At 43.9% G+C, this 25,581-nt stretch overlaps 1 protein-coding gene across 3 annotated transcripts in view; it reads right to left on the reverse strand.

The window, feature by feature from the left end:
- Window positions 1-18,833: 18,833 nt before the first annotated feature.
- LOC112260107 (fibulin-7) overlaps window positions 18,834-25,581 on the reverse strand; it is a 31,551-nt gene continuing 24,803 nt past the window's right edge. The window contains exons 5-8 of one of the 3 annotated variants that reach the window (XM_024434968.2): window positions 24,931-25,068; window positions 22,929-23,051; window positions 20,583-20,721; window positions 18,834-19,370 (exon numbers count right to left, since the gene is read on the reverse strand). In XM_024434968.2, coding sequence (XP_024290736.1) covers window positions 18,944-19,370; window positions 20,583-20,721; window positions 22,929-23,051; window positions 24,931-25,068 — 827 coding nt within the window. In that variant the 3' untranslated portion in view covers window positions 18,834-18,943. Of the gene's footprint in view, window positions 19,371-20,582; window positions 20,722-22,913; window positions 23,052-24,930; window positions 25,069-25,581 lie in introns of all 3 variants that reach the window. The other 2 variants (XM_024434958.2, XM_024434976.2) reach the window with 2 other exon arrangements.

Raw genomic sequence — 25,581 nt, forward strand, 5'->3', positions numbered from 1 at the left:
ACTGGGCGTCCAGTACGATAAAGTATGAAGATGTATGCACTCACTTCTGTAAGTTGCTCTGGATAAGAGCATCTGCTAAATGACTAATGTGTATAGGGAATAGGATGCCATTTGGGACAGTTTTTGTGATATAACTTGACTTTATACTGTATCTTGGAGAGGGGAACAAGCTGGTATATTATTTCTACACCAATTGGATACATTACGTAATATAGGACCAATGTGATATTTTGATGGATGATAATTCAGAGGTGTGTGTGTGTGTGTGTGTATATATAGTGTTTATTATTTCTCACTGAGTGAAGCTTTATTGCTTCCTAACCAAAGTATAATGTGTTGTGTGGGGGAGAGTTGTCTGCATTGTGTTTTCTAGGCTGGGACACAGGATTCATTTGTTTAGTGTGAGTTACGCAGTACTAAACAGAAGTGTTGATGTAAGTGTAGGATCACAGGGCTTGGGTCTGTTCAGATAGAAATATCTTGTGTAGAATCTGATTGTCTGTCAGAAGAATAATGCTAGAACGGAATTGTGTCGGCTCTATCTGCTATTGATGTTCAGAAAGTTTCACATCACTGATGCACCCCTGAGGTTGGTTAGTAGAGGCAGTACATTAGTTGAGGCCCATGGCATTGAAGTTATAATGAATAATAATTTATTCAGCTTCTATAGTGCTTTTCATTAGACAGAATCTCAGAGTGCTTGTTAAGCAAAATAACCAACAAGCATGTATTTAGAGATATAGGCTACAACAGTAGATGGGTCAAGTCTGAGTGTTTCCTGAAACCTCCAGATGGACAGCTGCTCTCATGAGAGGATTTGGAAGCTCATAGCTAGATGGTCAGCAGCGGTGGTGGTCTGGTCAGCATGTCCAAGGGCAGGCAGGTAGGCCGGCAGCTCCATGTCATCAGGGCGTCTCCGCCGTCTGCAGATCCTCTGTATTGGGACTGTGATGAGCTTTGAGATCCCCACAGAGTACAGTCATCACTTCAGAAGTATCCTCCAAAGGAATGAAAAGCTGTCCCACTGCCTCTTGGATCACCGTTGGTGAAAAGCAACCCTGAGTCATCGGTGTAATTCAAATAAACACACCGGCTAGCTTGTATTACCTAGCTTGTTGACAATGCTGATTTTCATACATTTCCTAGCGGTAGAAAAAGTACCCAATTATCATACTTGTGTAAAAGTAAAGATACCTTAATAGAAAATGACTCAAGTAAAAATCATCCAGTAAAATACTACATAAGTATATTTAGAACTAAATACTTTTCCTCAAGTATCAACATTAAATGTAATTGCTAACATATACTTAAGTATCAAAAGTATAAATCATGTCAAATTCCTTATATTAAGCAAATCAGATGACACCATTTTATTTGAACATACAGATAGCCAGGGGCACATTCTAACACTTAATTTACAAATGAAGCATGTGCGTTTAGTGAGTCTGCCAGATCAGAGGCAGTAGGGTTCTTTAAGAATGTAGTGGAGTAAATGTAAAAGTTGTCAGAAATATAAATAGTAAAGTACAGATACCCCAAAAAACTACTTAAGCAATACTTTAAAGTATTTTTTACTTAAGTACTTTACACCACTACAATTTATGGGCATGACTCAAATTCTTGATATCAAGACTTGATCTGCACTCATTTAGCTATTGAAAAATGTAAAACTTGGTACAAAATATTAAATATGATTACATATGTACATGAGTTCTCTGCCGAGGCACCATGGCAATTATAGAACCCAGGAGCTCCGTACTACTATGGCTGACCATGTAAAACAAATAATTTCACTGCACCTATCAGGTGTATGTGACAAAACATTTTTTTTTTCTCCTGGTACCCACTCCCTTTTTTTAACATTGTTTGTGCCCTAAATGGTATCCTATTCCCTATATAGTGCACTACTTTTGACCAGAGCCCTATGGGCCCTGGTATAAAGTAGTACACTAAACAGAGGATAGGGTGCCATTTGGGACTAATATTGTTTTTTGTTTAAGTGTACTTCCACCTTGCTCCTGAGTTGCACAGCAGTCTAAGGCACTGCATCTCAGTGCTAGAGGTGTCACTACAGACCCTGGTTCAATTCCAGGCTGTATCACAACCGTCTGTGATTGTGCGCCGCCCTATGGGACTCTCAATCAATTGGTCCAGCGTCCTCCGGGTTAGGGTTTGGCTGGGGTAGGCTGTCATTGTAAACAAGAATTTGTTCTTAACTGACTTGCCTAGTTAAATATTTTTTGGGGGTATATGTGCTAAAGCCTCTAGTTTACTCTCTTGGTTAATTTATGGGGATATTGTTATTGTGTGTTTTAATTTGATCCCTGATTTACTGTCTATTCCTAAACTCATTTTCAAGGAGAAACTATTAGAAATGACAGTCTCTGGTTAATACATGCATTTGTTTTGCCATTGAAAAGGGGATGTTGGTATGACTCCAACATAGCTATCCCAATCCCTATGTTTTGTAGTAGTTGAACACTTTCAAAGTACACATTTGTTGTCCGTCATTTATGAAATGGTTCTGGTACTGGTGCCAGTTAGATGGTTCTGTTGAAGTCTTCATATGCATGTTATGGTGTATGAGACGGCACAAATGTAGGGGTGTTAGTTTCATGTGGACCAACAATCCCAATCTTTATTTATCCAGGTAGGTCAGTTGAACAAGTTCTCATTTACAACTGCGATCTGGCCAAGATGATAAAGTAAAGCAGTGCGACAAAAACAACACTGTGTATGCAAATGTAGTAAGATTAGGGAGTTAAGGCAATAAATAGGCCATAGAGGTGAAATAATTACAATTTAGCATTAACACTGGAGTGATAGATGTGCAGATGATGATGTGCAAATAGAGAGTCTGTTTTCACCCCAGAATATGGTTACCAGTGAGCTGAGAAGGTAGGGCTTTACCTAGCGAAGACTTATAGAGGACCTGGAGCTAGTGCGTTTGAATATGTAGTGAGGGCCAGCCAACGAGAGCATACAGGTCGCAGTGGTGGGTAGTATATGGATGGCACTGTGATAGACTGCATCCAATTTGCTGAGTAGAGTGTTGGAGGCTATCTTGTAAAGGACATCACCGAAGGCAAGGATCGGTAGGATAGTCAGTTTTACGAGGGTATGTTTGGCAGCACGAGTGAAGGAGGCTTTGTTGCGAAATAGGAAGCCGGTTCTATATTTTGGATTGGAGATGCTTAATGTAAGTCTGGAAGGAGAGTTTACAGTCTAACCAGACACCTAGGTATTTGTAGATGTCCACATATTCTAAAGTCAGAACTGTCCAGAGTAGTGATGCTGGACGGGTGGGCAGGTGCGGCAGCGATCGGTTGAAGAGCATGCATTTAGTTTTACTAGCATTTAAGAGCAGTTGGAGGCCATGGAAGGAGTGTTGTATGGCATTGAAGTTCATTTGTTAACAGTGTCCTAAGAAGGGCCAGATGTATACAAAATGGTGCCGTCTGCGTAGAGGTGGATCAGGGAATCACCAGCAGCAAGAGCGACATCATTGATATATACAGAGAAAAGAGTCGGCCTGAGAATTGAACTGTGTGGCAACCCATAGACTGCCAGAGGTCCGGACAACAAGCCCTCCGATTTGACACACTGAACTCTATCTGAAAAGTAGTTGGTGAACCATATCCCTATGTTGACACCTATGGAAACGAGAAGTGGTGAGTGACAGCCACAGCCCGTCCCAATTCATTCCCTCCCTCTTGGCCCCAGAGGTTTGCTGATCTAAAGGGTATTGGGGAAGTATGCTGTGTAGAGGAGGAGCTTACACCTTACAGATCTGCCAACATCGAAGGGTTGCTTAGAGGTTTGTCACTAGTTAACACAGCCACACTAGTGAACTAGTGAAGTGAAGACCTACTCGGGGCCAAGAGGGACGTAAAGTTTGGCAGGGAATGAATTGGGATCTACAGACATTGTGGAGCCCAGGGCCCATATTCACAAAGCGTTTCAGAGTATGAGTGCTGATCTAGGATCAGTTTTGCCTTTAAGATTATAATGAATAAGATTAGAGGGGCAGCAGGTAGCCTAGTGGTTAGAGTGTTGGGCCCGTAACCGAAAGGTTGCTGGATCGAATCCCTAAGCTGACAAGGTAAAAAGCTATGGCAGCCCCCCGCACCTCTCTGATTGAGGGGTTGGGTTAAATGCAAAAGACACATTTCAGTTGAATGCATTCAGTTGTACAACTGACTAGGTATCCCCCTTACATGGACAGAGGAGATCTGATCCTAAATCAGCATTGGGCCCTGACTGTAAGTAACCTGCAGAGGCCCCTGTGTTTGACATTTTTACGTCAGGGTACCCCTATGTACCATCACCTTCCACCCTGTGACCCCTTTTCTAGTGATCAGGCACTTTTTAGAACCTCCTTTAGTGGCTAATGTAAACCTCTAAGAGATGCTTGTCAATGATGGCCTCACAAGTGACGATCATGAGGTCTGTTTCTTCGTGTTCCCATAATGCGGCATTTGTTGTTTCTCTGATGCTGGCTGGAGTTGAGTGTTAGCTTTGTTGCTGATATGTTGGAGGTTTTGAGGTAGAGAGAGTGATAGAGAGACTAGAGTTCTACCTGAAAAAAAAGATCCTCATCGTCTTCTCTACTGTTGGACTACCTCCAGACATTTATCCCACATCGATCCACAGCCGACCTCACCGTCCTCCAAATTGTTTTCTGAAATAGCCCACTGACAAAAATCTCACTGCTTTTCTGTTTTCGTGAAGTGACTCACGCTCCGGGGGAAAGAACAATTGAACCCTGTGGGTACCCCCATAGAGACTGCCAGAGGTCCGGACAACAGGCCCTCCGATTTGACACACTGAACTCTATCTGAAAAGTAGTTGTTGAACCAGGCGAGGCAGTCATTTGAGAAACCAAGGCTATTGAGTCTGCCAATAAGAATGCGGTGATTGACAGAGTCGAAAGCCTTGGCCAGGTCGATGAAGACGGCTGCACAGTGCTGTCTTTTATCGATGGCGGTTATATCGTTTTGGACCTTGGATAGGCACAAGGGGTTTATGTTGGATTGGTCAATGTTGTCCTCTGCAGCCTAGGCACAAGGTTAGCGGGTTTATGTTGGATTGGTTCATGATGTTGTCCTCTGCAGCCTAGGGACAAGGTTAGGGGGTTGTCCATTTACTCGTTCTCAACTCCAACTATTTCCTAGGACCAGTCCAGAAACAACCCCTACCCCCTAGATTTTCCAATCTTTCCCCTCCGATCTCGTGTGTAGGCAGTAGGGTCTAGGGATGCGTTTGGGAATCAGACCTAGTGTATTTGGAGCTTTTCTTAACTTGTAGAAAATCAGAATGAGATGCTTCTTCTTACTCAGACCCTGGCTGCCTTCATGCTCATTCTTTCCTTGTCATGTAGCCTACGACTGTATTCACTTGTCTGTTATTTTCACAGAACAGTCTGGTTTTGGCTGACTGTTAGTCCTGTTGTTTCCTAAGTCACCAGGTGACTGAATATTTATTGCCTTGTACCTATTTTTGGAAGGTTTGTCTTCAGAACTATGCTTGAACATTTCATTCCAGGGCTGCTTCTGAAATGGCACCCTATTCCCTGTAGAGTACACTACTTTTGACCAGAGTTATTCCCTGTAGAGTGCACTACTTTTGACCAGAGTTATTCCCTGTAGAGTGCACTACTTTTGACCAGAGTTATTCCCTGTAGAGTGCACTACTTTTGACCAGAGTTATTCCTGTAGAGTGCACTACTTTTGACCAGAGTTATTCCCTGTAGAGTGCACTACTTTTGACCAGAGTTATTCCCTGTAGAGTGCACTACTTTTGACCAGAGCCCTGTTCCCTGTAGAGTGCACTACTTTTGACCAGAGCCCTATTCCCTATAGAGTGCACTACTTTTGACCAGAGCCCTGTTCCCTATAGAGTGCACTACTTTTGACCAGAGCCCTGCCCTATGTGCACTACTTTTGACCAGAGCCCTGTTCCCTATAGAGTGCACTACTTTTGACCAGAGCCCTGTTCCCTATAGAGTGCACTACTTTTGACCAGAGCCCTGTTCCCTATAGAGTGCACTACTTTTGACCAGAGCCCTATTCCCTATAGAGTGCACTACTTTTGACCAGAGCCCTATTCCCTATAGAGTGCACTACCTTTGACCAGAGCCCTATTCCCTATAGAGTGCACTACTTTTGACCAGAGCCCTATTCCCTATAGAGTGCACTACTTTTGACCAGAGCCCTATTCCCTATAGAGTGCACTACTTTTGACCAGAGCCCTATTCACCCTGGTCAAAAGTAACTCACTAGATCGGTGCCATTTGGGAAGTAAAAAATGTATTTGCCTGTATGTCTATTTATTTCTGTTGACTTGGAGAGAAAGAGAATCTGTATTTCTGATTGTTATTGTAAATAAAACATGTTTATTTGACCAATATGTTTTTGTATTATTGCAGTCACAGGAAAATATTATAACCACTGATCATTATAAGATCTTGGTTATTTCAGCGTCCTGAACCCAGCCATGATCTAGTCAGGCAGATGTGCTATCATCATATGATGTCATATTGGTGCTCACGAGGTGGTATACTGTCCCATCTGGCAGGACTGTTCCCTCAGTCAGATTTCTTTCCAAACCAATGTGTTCCTGTGTTGACTGAGTGACGTTCTCTAGGAACTCAGTCCGGCTTTAAACTTACTCTTGAAAGTTGTAATAGTAGAATTCAGTTCCTCTTGTCATGTCAGTCATTGCATACCTTAGAGCTATTTGTAACTTGTCAGAAGTGTCCAGATCAAGTAGCCCGTGTCAGCTGTAAAACAATAACATTTCCCATAGGTATTGTATTTTCTTTTTGTCACATATCACATGAATACACGGCAAAATGTATAGAATTGCAAGACAATTAGCTTTAAACCTGCAAAATTCTCTTCACCGATGAGGGGTGTGAAGTTTGTTTCATGAACAGTGCTTGTGCGCGCAGGGGGGGCGCTGGATGTTACCCAATGCTGGAAAGGGAACCCCTGTTTTAGTCTAGTGGAATGAGATGTTCGTGTGCCGCAGATAGCAAAGACAAACTCATTTCCATCCGAAGTCAGAGAAACCGCTCAGAACATTTACATATACTGTATTTACCATGAGGGGGTTTTAGGACATCCTTTTGATAACCAGACTAAGCTGTTTTTTAATGGTATTTGAATCTTATTTTTAAAAGTGATATGTCTTTTTCTTGACTGTTCAGTAAGGTAATGGGGTGTAGGGACTCCTATACAGAATCAACGTGTTCCTGACTTGCGTGAATAAACCCAATCTGTTCCACAGAGGACTATAGGCTGTGAATGTTGTGAAGGCACTTATGTAGGAACACCTCGTGAACTCTACAATCGCATGCACCTGCAGTGTGTGTCCTGTCACAATGAAAGCTTGTTTTTCACTAACATGTTTTTAAAGAAAGCTTTCTTTCTTCAAAGGATCAAGTAAGAAACGTTTGTTAAATGACACAGTGTTTGTTAGAAAGCTGACTGCTCCGGGCCAGGGTGAATGTAGGGTTATGAAATCCCTCAGCCAACCATATCCCTATGTTGACACCTACGGAAACGAGAAGTGGTGAGTGACAGCCACAGCCCGTCCCAATTCATTCCCTCCCTCTTGGCCCCAGAAGTTTGCTGATCTAAAGGGTATTGGGGAAGTATGCTGTGTAGAGGAGGAGCTTACACCTTACAGATCTGGCAACATCGAAGGGTTGCTTAGAGGTTTGTCATTAGTTAACACAGCCACAGCACCATTTAAAAGTTATGACTTTGTGGCTGTGTTAACTAGTGAAGACCTACTCAGGGCCAAGAGGGACGTAAAGTTTGGCAGGGAATGAATTGGGATCAACAGACATTGTGGGGCCCAGGGCCCATATTCACAAAGCGTTTCAGAGTATGAGTGCTGATCTAGGATCAGTTTTGCCTTTAAGATTATAATGAATAAGATTAGAGGGGCAGCAGGTAGCCTAGTGGTTAGAGTGTTGGGCCCGTAACCGAAAGGTTGCTGGATCGAATCCCTAAGCTGACAAGGTAAAAAGCTATGGCAGCCCCCCCGCACCTCTCTGATTGAGGGGTTGGGTTAAATACAAAAGACACATTTCAGATGAATGCATTCAGTTGTACAACTGACTAGGTATCCCCCTTACATGGACAGAGGAGATCTGATCCTAAATCAGCATTGGGCCCTGACTGTAAGTAACCTGCAGAGGCCCCTGTGTTTGACATTTTTACGTCAGGGTACCCCTATGTACCATCACCTTCCACCCTGTGACCCCTTTTCTAGTGATCAGGCACTTTTTAGAACCTCCTTTAGTGGCTAATGTAAACCTCTAAGAGATGCTTGTCAATGATGGCCTCACAAGTGACGATCATGAGGTCTGTTTCTTCGTGTTCCCATAATGCGGCATTTGTTGTTGTTTCTCTGATGCAGGCTGGAGTTGAGTGTTAGCTTTGTTGCTGATATGTTGGAGGTTTTGAGGTAGAGAGAGTGATAGAGAGACTAGAGTTCTACCTGAAAAAAAAGATCCTCATTGTCTTCTCTACTGTTGGACTACCTCCAGACATTTATCCCACATCGATCCACAGCCGACCTCACCGTCCTCCAAATTGTTTTCTGAAATAGCCCACTGACAAAAATCTCACTGCTTTTCTGTTTTCATGAAGTGACTCACGATCCGGGGGAAAGAAGGTTCTACTGTTGGCCTTTCAGAATCACTTTCTGGTTTTCCATAGTTTCATACTTTTGGTTATTACTGGGCCATTTTGAAATGGGTACAAAAGTAAAGAGGAGAAGAAGGAAGGAGGGATGATGTTTCAGGAGGATGGAGAGCACATGGTCGACGCCCATGCCGTCAGAATCTGGACAATTTGGAATGTTGGAGATGATCATTTCTTCATTTTGTGTGTAAAGGGAACACAAGCTGGGAATGCTATATGTGACAGCTTTATATGACAACTTTCCATTCTGATAATGTTCATGTCTCTCTTTTGACATTGTGACAGACAACAGAAAAATGTTGCATGCTACCCTACACATAACTTGGTAGGAAACCCCTGTGCTTGGGTTTCTCCTGGAGGCCTTGACTCCAAGAAATGCATATTAGCAGGGTTCCCCAATAGGTGGCCGGCAGGTGATTTTATTTGGCCCCGTACTTTGAGTATTTATTTTCATATGTCTTTCTTGTATTTATTTTCATATATATAAATGAAAATAAATACTCAAAGTACGGGGGTCAAATATATACACTGCTCCAAAAAATAAAGGGAACACTAAAATAACACATCCTAGATCTGAATGAATGAAATCTTATTAAATACTTTTTTCTTTACATAGTTGAATGTGCTGACAACAAAATCACACAAAAATTATCAATGGAAATCAAATTTATGGATTTGGAGTCACACTCAAAATTAAAGTGGAAAACCACACTACAGGCTGATCCAACTTTGAATGTAATGTCCTTAAAACAAGTCAAAATGAGGCTCAGTAGTGTGTGTGGCCTCCACGTGCCTGTATGACCTCCCTACAACTCCTGGACAGTCTGTGGTGCAACGTGGCGTTGGTGGATGGAGCGAGACATGATGTCCCAGATGTGCTCAATTGGATTCAGGTCTGGGGAATGGGCGGGCCAGTCCATAGCATCAATGCCTTCCTCTTGCAGGAAATGCTGACACACTCCAGCCACATGAGGTCTAGCAGTGTCTTGCATTAGGAGGAACCCAGGGCCAACCACACCAGCATATGGTCTCACAAGGGGTCTGAGGATCTCATCTCGGTACCTACTGGCAGTCAGGCTACCTCTGGCGAACACATGGAGGGCTGTGCGGCCCCCCAAAGAAATGCCACCCCACACCATAACTGACCCACCGCCAAACCGGTCATGCTGGAGGAAGTTGCAGGCAGCAGACCGTTCTCCACGGCGTCTCCAGACTCTGTCACGTCTGTCACATGTGCTCAGTGTGAACCTGCTTTCATCTGTGAAGAGCACAGGGCGCCAGTGGCGAATTTGCCAATCTTGGTGTTCTCTGGCAAATGCCAAACGTCATGCACGGTGTTGGGCTGTAAGCACAACCCCCACCTGTGGACGTCGGGCCCTCATACCACCCTCATGGAGTCTGTTTCTGAGCGTTTGAGCAGACACATGCACATTTGTGGCCTGCTGAAGGTCATTTTGCAGTGCTCTGGCAGTGCTCCTCCTGCTCCTCCTTGCACAAAGGCGGAGGTAGCGGTCCTGCTGCTGGGTTGTTGCCCTCCTACGACCTCCTCCACGTCTCCTGATGTACTGGCCTGTCTCCTGGTAGCGCCTCCATGCTCTGGACACTACGCTGACAGACACAGCAAACCTTCTTGCCACAGCTCGCATTGATGTTCCATCCTGGATGAGCTGCACTACCTGAGCCACTTGTGTGGGTTGTAGACTCCGTCTCATGCTACCACTAGAGTGAAAGCACCGCCAGCATTCAAAAGTGACCAAAACATCAGCCAGGAAGCATAGGAACTGAGAAGTGGTCTGTGGTCACCACCTGCAGAACCACTCCTTTATTGGGGGTGTCTTGCTAATTGCCTATAAATTCCACCTGTTGTCTGTTCCATTTGAACAACAGCATGTGAAATTTATTGTCAATCAGTGTTGCTTCCTAAGTGGACAGTTTGATTTCACAGAAGTGTAATTGACTTGGAGTTACATTGTGTTGTTTAAGTGTTCCCTTTATTTTTTGGAGCAGTGTATATACAGTGGGGCAAAAAAGTATTTAGTCAGCCACCAATTGTGTAAGTCCTCCCACTTAAAAAGATGAGAGAGGCCTGTAATTTTCATCATAGGTACACTTAATTTTTTTATTTTACCTTTATTTTACTTTTAAGAACAAATTCTTATTTTCAATGACGGCCTAGGAACAGTGGGTTAACTGCCTGTTCAGGGGCAGAATGACAGATTTGTACCTTGTCAGCTCGGGGATTTGAACTTGCAACCTTCCGGTTACTAGTCCAACGCTCTAACCACTAGGCTCCCCTGCCTCCCCACTTCAACTATGACAGACAAAATTAGGGGGAAAATCCAGAAAATCACATTGTAGGAGTTTTAATGAATTTATTTGCAAATTATGGTGGAAAATAAGTATTTGGTCACCCACAAACAAGCAAGATTTCTGGCTCTCACAGACCTGTAACTTCTTCTTTAAGAGGCTCCTCTGTCCTCCACTCGTTACCTGTATTAATGGCAAATGTTTGAACTTGTTATCAGTATAAAAGACACCTGTCCACAACCTCAAACAGTCACACTCCAAACTCCACTATGGCCAAGACCAAAGAGCTGTCAAAGGACACCAGAAACAAAATTGTAGACCTGCACCAGGCTGGGAAGACTGAATCTGCAATAGGTAAGCAGCTTTGTTTGAAGAAATCAACTATGGGAGCAATTATTAGGAAATGGAAGACCACTGATAATCTCCCTCGATCTGGTGCTCCACGCAAGATCTCACCCCGTGGGGTCAAAATGATCACAAGAACGGTGAGCAAAAATCTCAGAACCACACGGGGGGACCTAGTGAATGACCTGCAGAGAGCTTGGACCAAAGTAACAAAGCCTACCATCAGTAACACACTACGCCGCCAGGGACTCAAATCCTGCAGTGCCAGACGTGTCCCCCTGCTTAAGCCAGTACATGTCCAGGCCCGTCTGAAGTTTGCTAGAGAGCATTTGGATGATCCAGAAGAAGATTGGGAGAATGTCATTATGGTCAGATGAAACCAAAATATAACTTTTTGGTAAAAACTCAACTCATCGTGTTTGGAGGACAAAGAATGCTGAGTTGCATCCAAACTTCATGCTTTGGGGCTTCATGCTTTGGGGCTGTTTTTCTGCAAAGGGACCAGGACGACTGATCTGTGTAAAGGAAAGAATGAATGGGGCCATGTATCGTGAGATTTTGAGTGAAAACCTCCTTCCATCAGCAAGGGCATTGAAGATGAAACGTGGCTGGGTCTTTCAGCATGACAATGATCCCAAACACACCGCCCGGGCAATGAAGGAGTGGCTTCGTAAGAAGCATTTCAAGGTCCTGGAGTGGCCTAGCTAGTCTCCAGATCTCAACCCCATAGAAAATCTTTGGAGGGAGTTGAAAGTCCGTGTTGCCCAGCAACAGCCCCAAAACATCACTGCTCTAGAGGAGATCTGCATGGAGAAATGGGCCAAAATACCAGCAACAGTGTGTGAAAACCTTGTGAAGACTTACAGAAAACGTTTGACCTCTGTCATTGCCAACAAAGGGTATATAACAAAGTATTGAGATAAACTTTTGTTATTGACCAAATACTTATTTTCCACCATAACCATGATAAATTCATAAAAAATCCTACAATGTGATTTTCTGGATTTTTTTCTTCTCATTTTGTCTGTCATAGTTGAAGTGTACCTATGATGAAAATTACAGGCCTCTCTCATCTTTTTAAGTGGGAGAACTTGCACAATTGGTTGCTGACTAAATACTGTTTTGCCCCACTGTAGCAACACGTCCCCCATAAGCATTTATGTCTCTTCTATAGATGTTATATCCTTGTGTTGCTACTGCTGTATCAAAGGAATTATCTAAGTGAGTGTCAGAAATGGCTAATATACTGTATGAATGTCATCAGATGTTAGCAAGTTGTTGATTTCATGAACCTCATTTCTTAGGCTAAATACACAATATATACAAAAGTATATGGACACACCCCTTGGAATTAGAGGATTTGGTCATTTCAGCCACACCCGTTGCTGACAGTTGTGTAAAATCGAGCACACAGCCATGCAATCTCCATAGAAAACACTGGCAGTAGAATAGCCATACTGAAGAGCTCAGTTCAAAGTGGCACTGTCATAGGATGCCACCTTTCCAACAAGTCAGTTTGTCAAATTTCTGCCCTGCTAGAGCTGCCCTGGTCAACTGTAAGTCCTGTTATTGTGAATCTGGGTTTGGAGGAAGTCAGGAGAACGCTACCTGCCCCAATGCATAGTGCTAACTGTAAAGTTTGGTGGAGGAGGAATAATGGTCTGGGGCTGTTTTTCATGGTTCGGGCTAGGCCACTTAGTTACAGTGAAGGGAAATCATAATACTACAGCATACAATAACTTTAGATGATTCTGTGCTTCCAACTTTGTGGCCACAGTTTGGGGAAGGCCCATTCCTGTTTCAGTATGACAATGCCCCCTGCACAAAGCGAGGTCCATACAGAAATGGTTTGTGTGGAAGAATTTGACTGGCCTGCACAGAGCCCTGACCTCAAACCCATCCAACACCTTTGGGATGAATTGGAACGTTGACTGCGAGCCAGGCATAATCGCCCAACATCAGTGTCCGACCTCACTAATGCTCTCTTGTGGCTGAATGGAAGCAAGTCCCTGCAGCAATGTTCCAACATCTAGTGGAAAGCCTTCCCAGAAGAGTGGAGGCTGATATAGCAGCAAAGGGGGGACCAACTCCATATTAATGCCCATGATTTTGGAATGAGATGTTCGACAAGCAGGTGTCCACATACTTTTGGTCATGTAGTGTATATTAATATGGGCTATTTTCAGCCCTTTCCTGGGTAGATTCTCAGAGATAGATATAATATGGAAAAGAGCAAACAAAGCAAGATAAAAAAAACATCAATTTCGCAGTCAATTAATCAGTTGGTGTGTGTTAGTCCGCTGTGGGGTTGAAGCTACGAACCCATAGGCTTGGCTCTCTCATCCCTTCCAGGCTTCTGGGAGGGAGGCTGGACATTGAGCCTGTCTTATCGGATGTAAGCAATGTCCCCACATGCTCTTGCAGTTTTCATAGCAGGGGTAAGTTATTTTTATTCTGACGCACAGCTTCAGGATAGTCCTCGTTGAGGAAGATGTACGTTCCCCTCAAGTTCTTGGCTCTTTCCAGAACCACTACCTTGTCCTTTTGAAACTCAGGAATTTGATGAATATCGGCCTGGGCCTGTCACCTGAGCCGGTGGTGGGTTTTCAAGTCCTGTGGGCGCGCTCCAACTCAATCTTCCTGTGGTCAATCTTCAGTTTCTCCAAGATCATTTCCCTCACTTTGTCCTCAGACTCCATCCAGGTCTCATGTGGAGATTCTGCAATAAGGTTTTTGGCCTTGATTGTCCCTCGAGACAATGTGATTTCTCTGTAATTGTTATCATGGATTCACATACAGAACTAATGTCCTCTCTCAGTGACTTACAGATTGTTGTATCTTGCCGTTTTCCTGTTTAAACTCATCGAGCTGATCCTGGGAGAACAGCAAACTGTTCTTCAGGTACTGGACCACTCTGGTCAGGTTGTCCATTCTTTTATTAGTTGAATCCACCAGTAGTTGGACAAAACACTTGACGCTATTTTCTTGATGTTGTAACAACTGCTTGTAGAACTCTTTTCGTTCATTTGAAAGAACCTTCCCCTGTGATAGAGAGACACCCCTGTCCTCAACAGTACCCACTCCCACCAGCTTTGGTCTTTGTCATGGCAATGTAGGCTATGCTGTTAATCCCCACAATTCCAGACAGGTCAGGTCACAGGGAAGATGGAAACAGCAACAAACAGTAGGATTCCAGACAGCTACAAGCCTGGGACAATCCGCAGTTCCAGCCACAAGGGCTAACTGACGCGGGATACAAAATCAAAAGATACTAACCAAACTTTTCCAATACATTTTTTCAGACACTTTCAAAACTTTCCAAACCAACAAACCGAGCGCGGCGTCATTTCAAAATGTAAACATACAGTTGAAGTCGGAAGTTTAAATACACTTAGGTTGGAGTCATTAAAACTAGTTTTTCAACCACTCCACAAATTTCTTGTTAACAAACTATAGTTTTGGCAAGTCGGTTAGGGCATCTACTTTGTGCATGACACAAGTCATTTTTCCAACAATTGTTTACAGACATTAATTCACTTATAATTCACTGTATCACAATTCCAGTGGGTCAGAAGTTTACATACACTAACTTGACTGTGCCTTTAAACAGCTTGGAAAATTCCATAAAATGATGTCATGGCTTTAGAAGCTTCTGTTAGGCTAATTGACATAATTTGAGTCAATTGGAGGTGTACCTGTAGATGTATTTCAAGGCCTACCTTCAAACTCAGTGCCTCTTTGCTTGACATCATGGGAAAATCAAAAGAAATCAGCCAAGACCTCAGAAAAAAAATTCCCAAGTCTGGTTCATTCTTGGGAGCAATTTCAAAAGCCTGAAGGTACCACGTTCATCTGTACAAACAATAGTACGCAAGTATAAACACCATGGAACCACACAGCCGCCGTACTTCTAGAGAGGAACGTACTTTGGTGTGAATCAATCCCAGAACAACAGCAAAGGACCTTGTGAAGATGCTGGAGAAAACCGGTATAAAAGTATCTTTATCCACAGTAAAACGAGTCCTATATCGACATAACCTGAAAGGCCGCTCAGCAAGGAAGAAGCCACTGCTCCAAAACCCCCATAATAAAGACAGACTACGGTTTGCAACTGCACATGGGGACAAAAATCATACTTTTTGGAGAAATGTCCTCTGGTCTGATGAAATAGAACTGTTTGGCCATAATGACCATTGTTACGTTTGGAGGAAAAGGAGAGGCTTGCAAGCCGAAGAACACCATCCCAACCGTGAAGCACGGGGTGGCAGCATCATGTTGTGGGGGTGCTTTTCTGCAGGAGGGACTGATGAACTTCACAAAATAGATGGCATCATGGGGAGGAAAATTATGTGGATATATTGAAGCAACATCTCAAGACATCAGTCAGGAAGTTAAAGCTTTGTGACAAATGGGTCTTCCAAATGGACAATGACCCCAAGCATACTTCCAAACTTGTGGCAAAATGGCTTAAGGACAACAAAGTCAAGGTATTGAAGTGGCCATCACAAAGCCCTGACCTCAATCCTACATACCATTTGTGGGCAGAATTTAAAAAGGTGTGTGCGAGCAAGGAGGCCTACAAACCTGACTAAGTTACACCAGCTCTGTCAGGAGGAATGGGCCAAAATTCACCCAAATTATTGTGGGAAGCTTGTGGAAGGCTACCCAAAACGTTTCACCCAAGTTAAACAATTTAAAGGCAATGCTACCAAATACTAATTGAGTGTATATAAACGTCTGACCCACTGAGAATGTGATGAAAGAAATAAAATCTGAAATAAATCATTCTCTCTCCTATTATTCTGACATTTCACAATCTTTTAAATAAAGTGGTGATCCTAACTGACCTAAGACAGGGAATTTTTACTCGGATTAAATGTCAGGAATTGTGAAAAACTGAATTTAAATGTATTTGGCTAAGGTGTATGTAAACTTCTGAATTCAACTGTAGCATTCAAATTCCCACTAGCAGTTAGTGGTAGAGGGAAAATGGTATTGAACAAGGTAAAAGTACTGCCCATTTCTGTTGTAATAGAAGGGAGTGGCGCTTGGGGGCTGTGTGTGGCTGTGCATTTGAGTGAGAAAGACACAGAGGAGAACCAACCAGTAAAATCAAAGCCCCGTTCATTGTTGACGCATTGTGCCGACCGACAACATCAAAGAGTCATTCCAGACTCTGAAGTCAGGAGGAATTGGAGAGTTCGGTGTTACCCAGACTAGACAGTACTCTGCTCTCTAACTGTCTCCAGCAATATCACCCTCCTCTGAACTTCTACAAAACATGTGTGCATCATCAAATAGGCCAAGCATACAGCTTCAAACGAGGACAGTAAGCTTAGTGCAGGAGGCATGTTACTAATGATAAGTATTGAGTCGGCCATTAAAGAGCATTGTCATTTTGAGGCAGGGGTGTAGTGAGTACACGATCAGGGCATGTCTTTCTCTTCTCTCTATCTCTCTCTCCTCCACCCCTTCACTGGAGGAGTGGAGGAGTGGAGACAGACGGAGAGTAAGAAAGACAAGAGAGAAAGCACATGTGGTAAACATTACGCCCTTTCTCTCTCTCTAGTCTCTCTCTCTCTAGTCTCTCTCTCTAGTCTCTCTCTCTCTATCACTGTCTCTCTCTCTATCGCTCTCTCTCTCTAGTCTCTCTCGGACAAATAAATCATTGAAAAACACACTGAAGTATATCTTTAATATCCATATGGCTATTACTCCAGTCAAAACTAAGTGAAAGCTCTGACGTGACATTCATTTGGTTCTAACATTGACCAACAGTCCAGTATGTGCAGGCTTTGACCTCCATTCTGGTTTGTGATTTCAAAGGACTTTCCTGATAAACATGCTTTTTTTCTGATCAATTCTTCTTTAGACCTGAACATAGATCATATTACTGATCATTTGATTGTCCTAACTGATGTGTTTTGGATAGGGACATGGGTGTAAATCAGATCAAACTAACTGATGTGTTTTGGATAGGGACACAGGGTGTAAATCAGGTCAAACTAACTGATGTGTTTTGGATAGGGACATGGGTGTAAATCAGGTCAAACTAACTGATGTGTTTTGGATAGGGACACAGGGTGTAAATCAGGTCAAACTAACTGATGTGTTTTGGATAGGGACACAGGGTGTAAATCAGGTCAAACTAACTGATGTGTTTTGGATAGGGACATGTGTGTAAATCAGGTCAAACTAACTGATGTGTTTTGGATAGGGACATGGGTGTAAATCAGGTCAAACTAACTGATGTGTTTTGGATAGGGGCATGGGTGTAAATCAGGTCAAACTAACTGATGTGTTTTGGATAGGGACACAGGGTGTAAATCAGGTCAAACTAACTGATGTGTTTTGGATAGGGGCATGGGTGTAAATCAGGTCAAACTAACTGATGTGTTTTGGATAGGGACACAGGGGGTAAATCAGGTCAAACTAACTGATGTGTTTTGGATAGGGGCATGGGTGTAAATCAGGTCAAACTAACTGATTTGTTGGGTGTAAATTAGGTCAAAGTAGTAGTGAAGGACAGTCTTTATTTCAGGAGAAATAGTTATGTGCGATAATAAAGACTCCTTAAAACATCAGATGATATTGTACACTGCATTGGCAAGGCTGCCAAATCACTGTAGTTACCCTGTAATAGCCCAATATGATACTAGAAATACGTCAAAGTACAATGCTATTGTTAAAAACTAAATCCAAACCGCCTTAAGTTGTTCTTAGAGTTTTGGTCCTATAATCACAAAGCGAGCCAGTAAAAACAGCTGTACCTGATATAAGGTAACATCACACTGCATTGAATCACTGACTGTGTCAAAATAAACAACAACAACATATTCTGATAAATCAGGGCGATGTGAGTCCTTCATGTTTTAAAGGGTCTACGTCCCAAATGGCACCCCATTCTCTACATAGTGCACTAAAAAGTAGTTTATTTAATAGTGAATAGGGTGCCACTTTGGACGCATACTGTGATATTTTCAGCCGTTTTGATAAACAGCTTTAAAGGAACAGTGGGCCTTTAAACTGATCTACACAATGTCATTGCATATATACGAGCAAAGCCTTCAGTCACCATGGCAACCTCATTACCATTCCATTACCACTCTGTTAGTTTGCTTTACAAATGTTTACTCACTCACCCACTCACTCATTCAGTAATTAACTCACTCAATACACCATTCATTAATTTCCGTTCCATCCTCACTCATATACTTCATAATCGACAGTCAGTCCAAACCATTCTGTCCTCCCGCTCTGTCGTTTCCTTCCAACTTCTCCCTCTCTCGCTCCGTCCTCCTCCCTCTCTGTCCTCCTCCCTCTCTCCTCTCTCCTCCCTTCTCTCTCTCCATCCTCCTCCCTCTCTCCATCCTCCTCCCTCTCTCCGTCCTCCTCCCTCTCTCCGTCCTCCTCCCTCTCTCTGTCCTTCTCCCTCTCTCCTTCTCTCTCTGCCCTCCTCCCTCTCTCCGTCCTCCTCCTTTTCTCCATTCTTCTCCCTCTCTCCTCCTTCTTCATTCCTCTTCTCCCTTCCTCCCTCTGTCCCTTTCACTCGTTCCTCTGTCCGTCCATCCTCCTCAGAAGTTATACGCTGATACCAGAATATGCACCTTCGCCACATGCTTAGCCTGGAAGGTGCGATCACTATACTCTGACATGTCCACATCAACACTGATATCCTGTGGTCCTCTTAACCTCTGAACTAGGATCAATTCACCCGTCTGGCGGTCCGACCTTTGCATCACGAACATCCCGCGGCTGTTGCCCCCGACAATGCCGAATCTCAGGCTATCGGGGCCGGGTCGGCCGGGGGCGGCTGCGGTTGCCATGCGGAACAGGGTTGCCGGGGTCTGGAGGTTGGAGGGGAGGGAGAGGTAGTGGAAGGAGACCGTCTTAGGAGCCAGGTGACAGGAACGACTCTCCATAGGGCAGGGGTTCCTCTCACACTGACTGTGAGGGAGAAGAGGGGAGATGTTGAGACCAAGTTTAACCTCTTGACGCTTACTGTGGAAAGATCCATACACATTATAACATTGTGATTAAAGTATTGTTACACAAGTCAGTCTCCTTGGGAAAATAAACAAGGAGGAAAGTGTACATAATTTTCCCTCCCTCCCTACACTCTTAGATCAAAGACTTCCAAAAGGGTTCTTCAGCTGTCCCCATAGGAGAACCCTTTTGGTTCCAGGTAAACACTTTTGGGTTCCAGATATATAGAACCCTACATGGAACCCAAATGTGTTCTTCAAAGGATGATCCTATGGGGACAGCCAAAGAACCCTTTTATGTTCTAGATAGCACCTTTTGTTCGAAGACTGTAGGCTTGTGAATTAGAGTGAAATGGAGAAACCCTGACAACAGTATTTCTCTGTCTCCGTGTACTTATTCACCCTGCCTCTCCCTCTCTTTCTCTCTCTCCTCCACTGGCAGTCCTGCAGTCTTTCAGCACAGTGATGGTTCAGTAGGAGTGGACAGAGCTACATTTCATACCTTTATTGCCTTTAAATGAGGCAATTTGTGAGGAGTTGGCAAACACTATCTAAGACTGAGGCCAAGGCATCTTGGAAAGGATGGTGGTTGTGGTCATATAGCCAGGAGGCCAGGACACAGAACCCTGAACTAGAACAGCTGCTAGTGGGATTCTAGAAGACAAGGCTAGAGATTCTACATTTATTCTTGGAGAGTTTGAGACTGCTTCAAATAAGGTGGAAACATGAAGATGTCATTTTCACTTATTTTGGACTCTAGTGACATGAACAGACAAATGCGTACAGCAGACAGATCAATCACATGATCACACACACACACACAATCTGGTACCATCGTTTCCAGACAGAGGACAATTCATTCCTTTCCCCATTAGTACTGAGTCAAGTCTCCAGCGTCCCTGGTCAAAATGTTTGAAATGAAAGATGAGATGTTTCAGTCATGATTCATCCTGATGAAGAAACAATATTGTTTGAGAGAGTTTTTTACTTGCATACTTTGTTTGTCCTGCTGGTATGGTTTTATGAGCATTTCTATGAGTTCTTGTATCATTTTAAGGGACTTGCCTATCAATGACTCCAAGAGTTGGTATGTTTGTTTTTCTAAGACGTATAGCAATAACTCTGTAGGAGAGACTTGTTTCGTTTTATATATCTGAAGATACACACACACGCACACACACACACACACACACACACGCACCAGGCGGTGTCTATCTGAACTACTTACAAGGGAGACGTCTTGACGTAGCTGATGTTGCCGTGTGATCGGGGACACTCTGGGCTCACACACTGGAACCCTCCTCCAGTGTTGATACATGTTGTTCCTCTACTGCAGTTGTGCTGCTGGGTCAGACACTCATCCACATCTGGAGGGCAACATGAGGGGGAGGGAGAGACAGAGAGGGAAAGAGAGGGTGGATGGGAGGTAGGAGAGAGAATAAATGAAACAGAAAAATAAAGAGTGAAACATTAGTGTTCAGTTTAGTCTCTCAAACGGCTTGTCTCGCATCCTGGACCAACACATTCCTTCTGTTCTGCTGCGAAGTGGTGAGGTCATCTGTTCCACTGGCCAGCAGAGAAAGTAACGATTCTTAAGCTTACAGGGCAGATGAAACAGGCCTGGGGAGTAAAGCCTATGGCCAGGCCAGAGAGAGGGACATGGGACACCTCCATATAAATACATACAGCCATCTGCCTCGTCTTTCACTCTTGCACTCCTTCTTTTTCTCCCCTTCTTTCCAAACACCTTCACCCATAGCTAAGCTGAACCATGATGTTTGTTTATCCCTCTATTCTCTCCACCCTTCATTCCCTCCCTCCTCTACCCTTCTCTAATTTGTTCCACTGGCCAGAAGTAGAGCAGGGTAAGAAACGACGGGGGGGGCAGGCAGAAGAAACTGGATTGAGGTCTACGGTCAGGGCAGAGGCTGGAGGACGGACACCTCTACAGATATATCTTCCTCTACCATGATCGGCCTTCCTTTCCAAAGAACTCCATAGCTAAACCAACCATGATGTTTGTTTATCCCTTCATCCCTCCATTCCCTCATCTCCATTCTCCATTCTCTCATCTCCATTCTCCATTCCCTCATCTCCATTCTCCATTCTCTCATCTCCATTCTCCATTCCCTCATCTCCATTCTCCATTCTCCATTCCCTCATCTCCATTCTCCATTCTCTCATCTCCATTCTCCATTCCCTCATCTCCATTCTCCATTCTCTCATCTCCATTCTCCATTCCCTCATCTCCATTCTCCATTCCCTCATCTCCATTCTCCATTCCCTCATCTCCATTCTCCATTCCCTCATCTCCATTCTCCATTCCCTCATCTCCATTCTCCATTCCCTCATCTCCATTCTCCTCATCTCCATTCCCTCATCTCCATTCTCCATTCCCTCATCTCCATTCTCCATTCTCCTCATCTCCATTCCCTCATCTCCATTCCCCCTCATCTCCATTCTCCATTCCCTCATCTCCATTCTCCATTCCCTCATCTCCATTCTCCATTCCCTCATCTCCATTCTCCATTCCCTCATCTCCATTCTCCATTCCCTCATCTCCATTCTCCATTCGCTCATCTCCATTCTCCATTCGCTCATCTCCATTCCCTCATCTCCATTCTCCATTCCCTCATCTCCATTCTCCATTCCCTCATCTCCATTCCCTCATCTCCATTCTCCCTTCTCTCATTGCACCTTTATTTATGTTCTGGATCTCCATTGGTGTTCTGATGGGTTTAGTCATATAAATCACTGCTATCCCTGTAGCTCCAGAAGGGTAAGCCCCACGACCCTATCAGACCCATTATACAACGCCTTAGCCAGGACCCAGGCTGTGTCTGAAAGCATTACTAGCTGTCAAATCCTTGCTTCTTCCGTCCTCCAGACACACGGATTTGACAGCTAGAAATGTTTTCAGCCAACCCCAGTGTGGCGCACCCTGCCTGTAGCGTTGTAGTTCTAAGCCTAGCTCTAAAGTCCCTTGCATAGCTCCAAGATCAAGACCATGGAAATGAATGGGCCATTGTCCTCTATCCCTTCCTACCCTCCTTCCATCACCCCTACCCTCCCTACTGCCCTCTATCCCTCCATCCCCTTCTACCCTCCATCCCCCCTCCATGCACTCCTACCCTCCATCACCCCTACCCTCCGTACCGCCCTCTATCCCCTTCTACCCTCCATCTCTCCTATCGCCCTCCACCCCTCTCTCCTACCCTCCATCCATCTCTCCTACCCTCCCAACATCCATCTCTCCCTTCCTCCATCCTTCTTTCCATCCCTCCTACCCCCCCTCCATCTCTCCTACCCTCCCTCCCTCCATTCCTCCTACCCTTCCACCATCCCTCCTACCCTCCCTCCATCGCTCTTACCCTCCCTACATCACTCTTATCCTCCATCTCTCCTACCCTCCATCCCTCCCACCTACCCTCCATCCATCCCTTCTACCATCCATCTGACCCTTCCTCCTACCATCCCTCCTACCCTACCCCAATCCCTCCTACCCTTCCTCCTACACTCCCTCCTACCCTCCATCTCCTCCTACCCTCCTGTCACTCACCCTCACAGCTCCTACCATCAGGCAGCAGCTTATAGTGGCTGGGGCAGGAGCAGTGGTAGGAGCCTGGTATGTTGACACACTCGTACACACACAGCTTGCCCCCCTGGTCCAGCCGGTACACCTCACACTCATTTACATCTGGGAGGAGAGAGAGAGGGGGGGGACATACACGTCAGTCACATGATCAGACATGTGGGGGTAAAAACAACAGGGTGGAAAGGAGGAGAAAGAGAGAGAAAAGAGAGTTATATAATTAAAATGTTAGCACTATAGAGAGATACAGTAGCTAGAAGGATTTGGGGTAAAGGGCATCTGTTCTGTCTGGCTGTCCAGGAGGGGGGTAAGAAGGGATGGTAAGAGTTGTTGAATGCCTAATTGAGAGTCATCTAATCTAGCCAATCCCAACTAGTGTTTAGTGGGTAGGTGCTACGGGTTGTTTCTGTATAAGGCCAGTCTTACCCTGGCAGAGTTTTCTGAAGTACCACTCATATGAAACAGACGCTTTGCATCATTATGTAGGATGGTTAGATGTTGGCAAGTTCTATCAAAGACCCTAGATACACAGCTAATCGATATGGACACATTTTGTGTGGACACCAAAGTGGACACCAAAGTGGAGCACGAAATGATTGACACCCTTGATAAAGATGAGCAAACATGACTATAAAATAAATCATTCAAATACTGGGCTATATTGTACGCTCAATTTTTTTTACAATTCTATTATTTTATACTAATACAATTGCTCCGGGAAGAAAAGTACAAATTTATTTCCCTTTTTATCTATTTTTTACCTTTCAATACCTCACCTTTTTCTAATATATTTTGTAAGTTGGAGAACACATTGGGAGGGATCTTAGCCCATTCCTTCATACAGAATCCTTCCAGATCCTTGATATCCTTCGCCTGTGTTTATGGACTGCCCTCTTCAATTCAAACCACATGTTTTCCATAGGTCTCAATTCCGGAGACTGACATGGCCACTGCAAAATTTAGATTCCGTGGCCAATTAACAATTTCTTTGTCGATTTTGATGTGTACTTGGGGTTATTGTCTTGCTGAAAAATCTCCAGCTTTTTGAAAGGTATTGAAAAGAGGGGTGTCAAATCATTTTGACCCCTGCTTTTTTAAGGAGAAAAAAAAGTATTACTTGTTAAATAAAATATATTTATCTGAACAATTGTATAAGTGTAAAATAATATAATTTCCCAATTCTTTTGAGCATACAATATAGATCAGTATTTTAGTTATTCATTGTATACAGTCAGTTTTGTTATCGGAGCCCCACAGGCCCTTTCCACCATGGCTTACCGTGGTTAAACCAGACTGAACACTTAGCTTGGTTAAACCAGACTGAACACTTAGCTTGGTTAAACCAGACTGAACACTTAGCTTGGTTAAACCAGACTGAACACTTAGCTTGGTTAAACCAGACTGAACACTTAGCTTGGTTAAACCAGACTGAACGCTTAGCTTGGCTAAACCAGATTGAAAGCTTAGCGTAGTTAAACCAGACTGAACGCTTAGCTTGGTTAAACCAGATTGAAAGCTTAGCGTAGTTAAACCAGACTGAACGCTTAGCTTGGCTAAACCAGACTGAACGCTTAGCTTGGTTAAACCAGATTGAAAGCTTAGCGTAGTTAAACCAGACTGAACACTTAGCTTGGTTAAACCAGACTGAACACTTAGCTTGGTTAAACCAGACTGAACACTTAGCTTGGTTAAACCAGACTGAACACTTAGCTTGGTTAAACCAGACTGAACACTTAGCTTAGTTAAACCAGACTGAGCGCTTAGCTTAGTTAAACCAGACTGAACGCTTAGCATAGTTAAACCAGACTGAGCGCTTAGCTTGGTTAAACCAGATTGAAAGCTTAGCATAGTTAAACCAGACTGAACGCTTAGCTTGGCTAAACCAGACTGAACGCTACACACACTATAACCAACCAGGCTCACAAAGTATCTTGGGTAAGGTGGGGACTCACTTCATCCAACACTAAAGCATCTCATATCTCACCCTGGCAGATACTGTTGTCAGATGTCCCACTCATGTGAAAGCCAGCATCGCAGCTGCAGTGTTGGGCGCGGTCCACTTTGGCACAGCGAGGACGTCTGCTGAACGCCGGGTCATTCATGACGCTCCACTCGGGTGGAGCTGAACACGAGAGAGGGAGAGGGAAGAGCTTAAACTTCACCCAGTGGCCCGGAGAGGGCCTTGAGGGCCCTTGCACCACTGGACAGCATAAACACACACATAAAGCACAAACAACACCACCATGCAGACGTACTGTACATGACAATACATGGACAAACAACACAGACGAGGACATAGACGTATAAACACAACACAGACCAACAGCACAACACAGACCAACAACACAACACAGACCAACAGCACAACACAGACCAACAGCACAACACAGACCAACAACACAACAACAAAACACAGACCATCAATGTAACACAGACTAACAACGCAACACAGACTAACACAACACAGACTAACAACACAAAATAGACAACACAACACAGACTAACAACACAACACAGACTATCAACACAACATCAAATCAAATATTATTGGTCACATACACATGGTTAGCAGATGTTATTGGTCACATACACATATTTAGCAGATGTTATTGGTCACATACACATGGTTAACATA

Source organism: Oncorhynchus tshawytscha, linkage group LG01 (assembly GCF_018296145.1).
Source record: "Oncorhynchus tshawytscha isolate Ot180627B linkage group LG01, Otsh_v2.0, whole genome shotgun sequence".
NCBI lineage: Eukaryota > Metazoa > Chordata > Actinopteri > Salmoniformes > Salmonidae > Oncorhynchus > Oncorhynchus tshawytscha.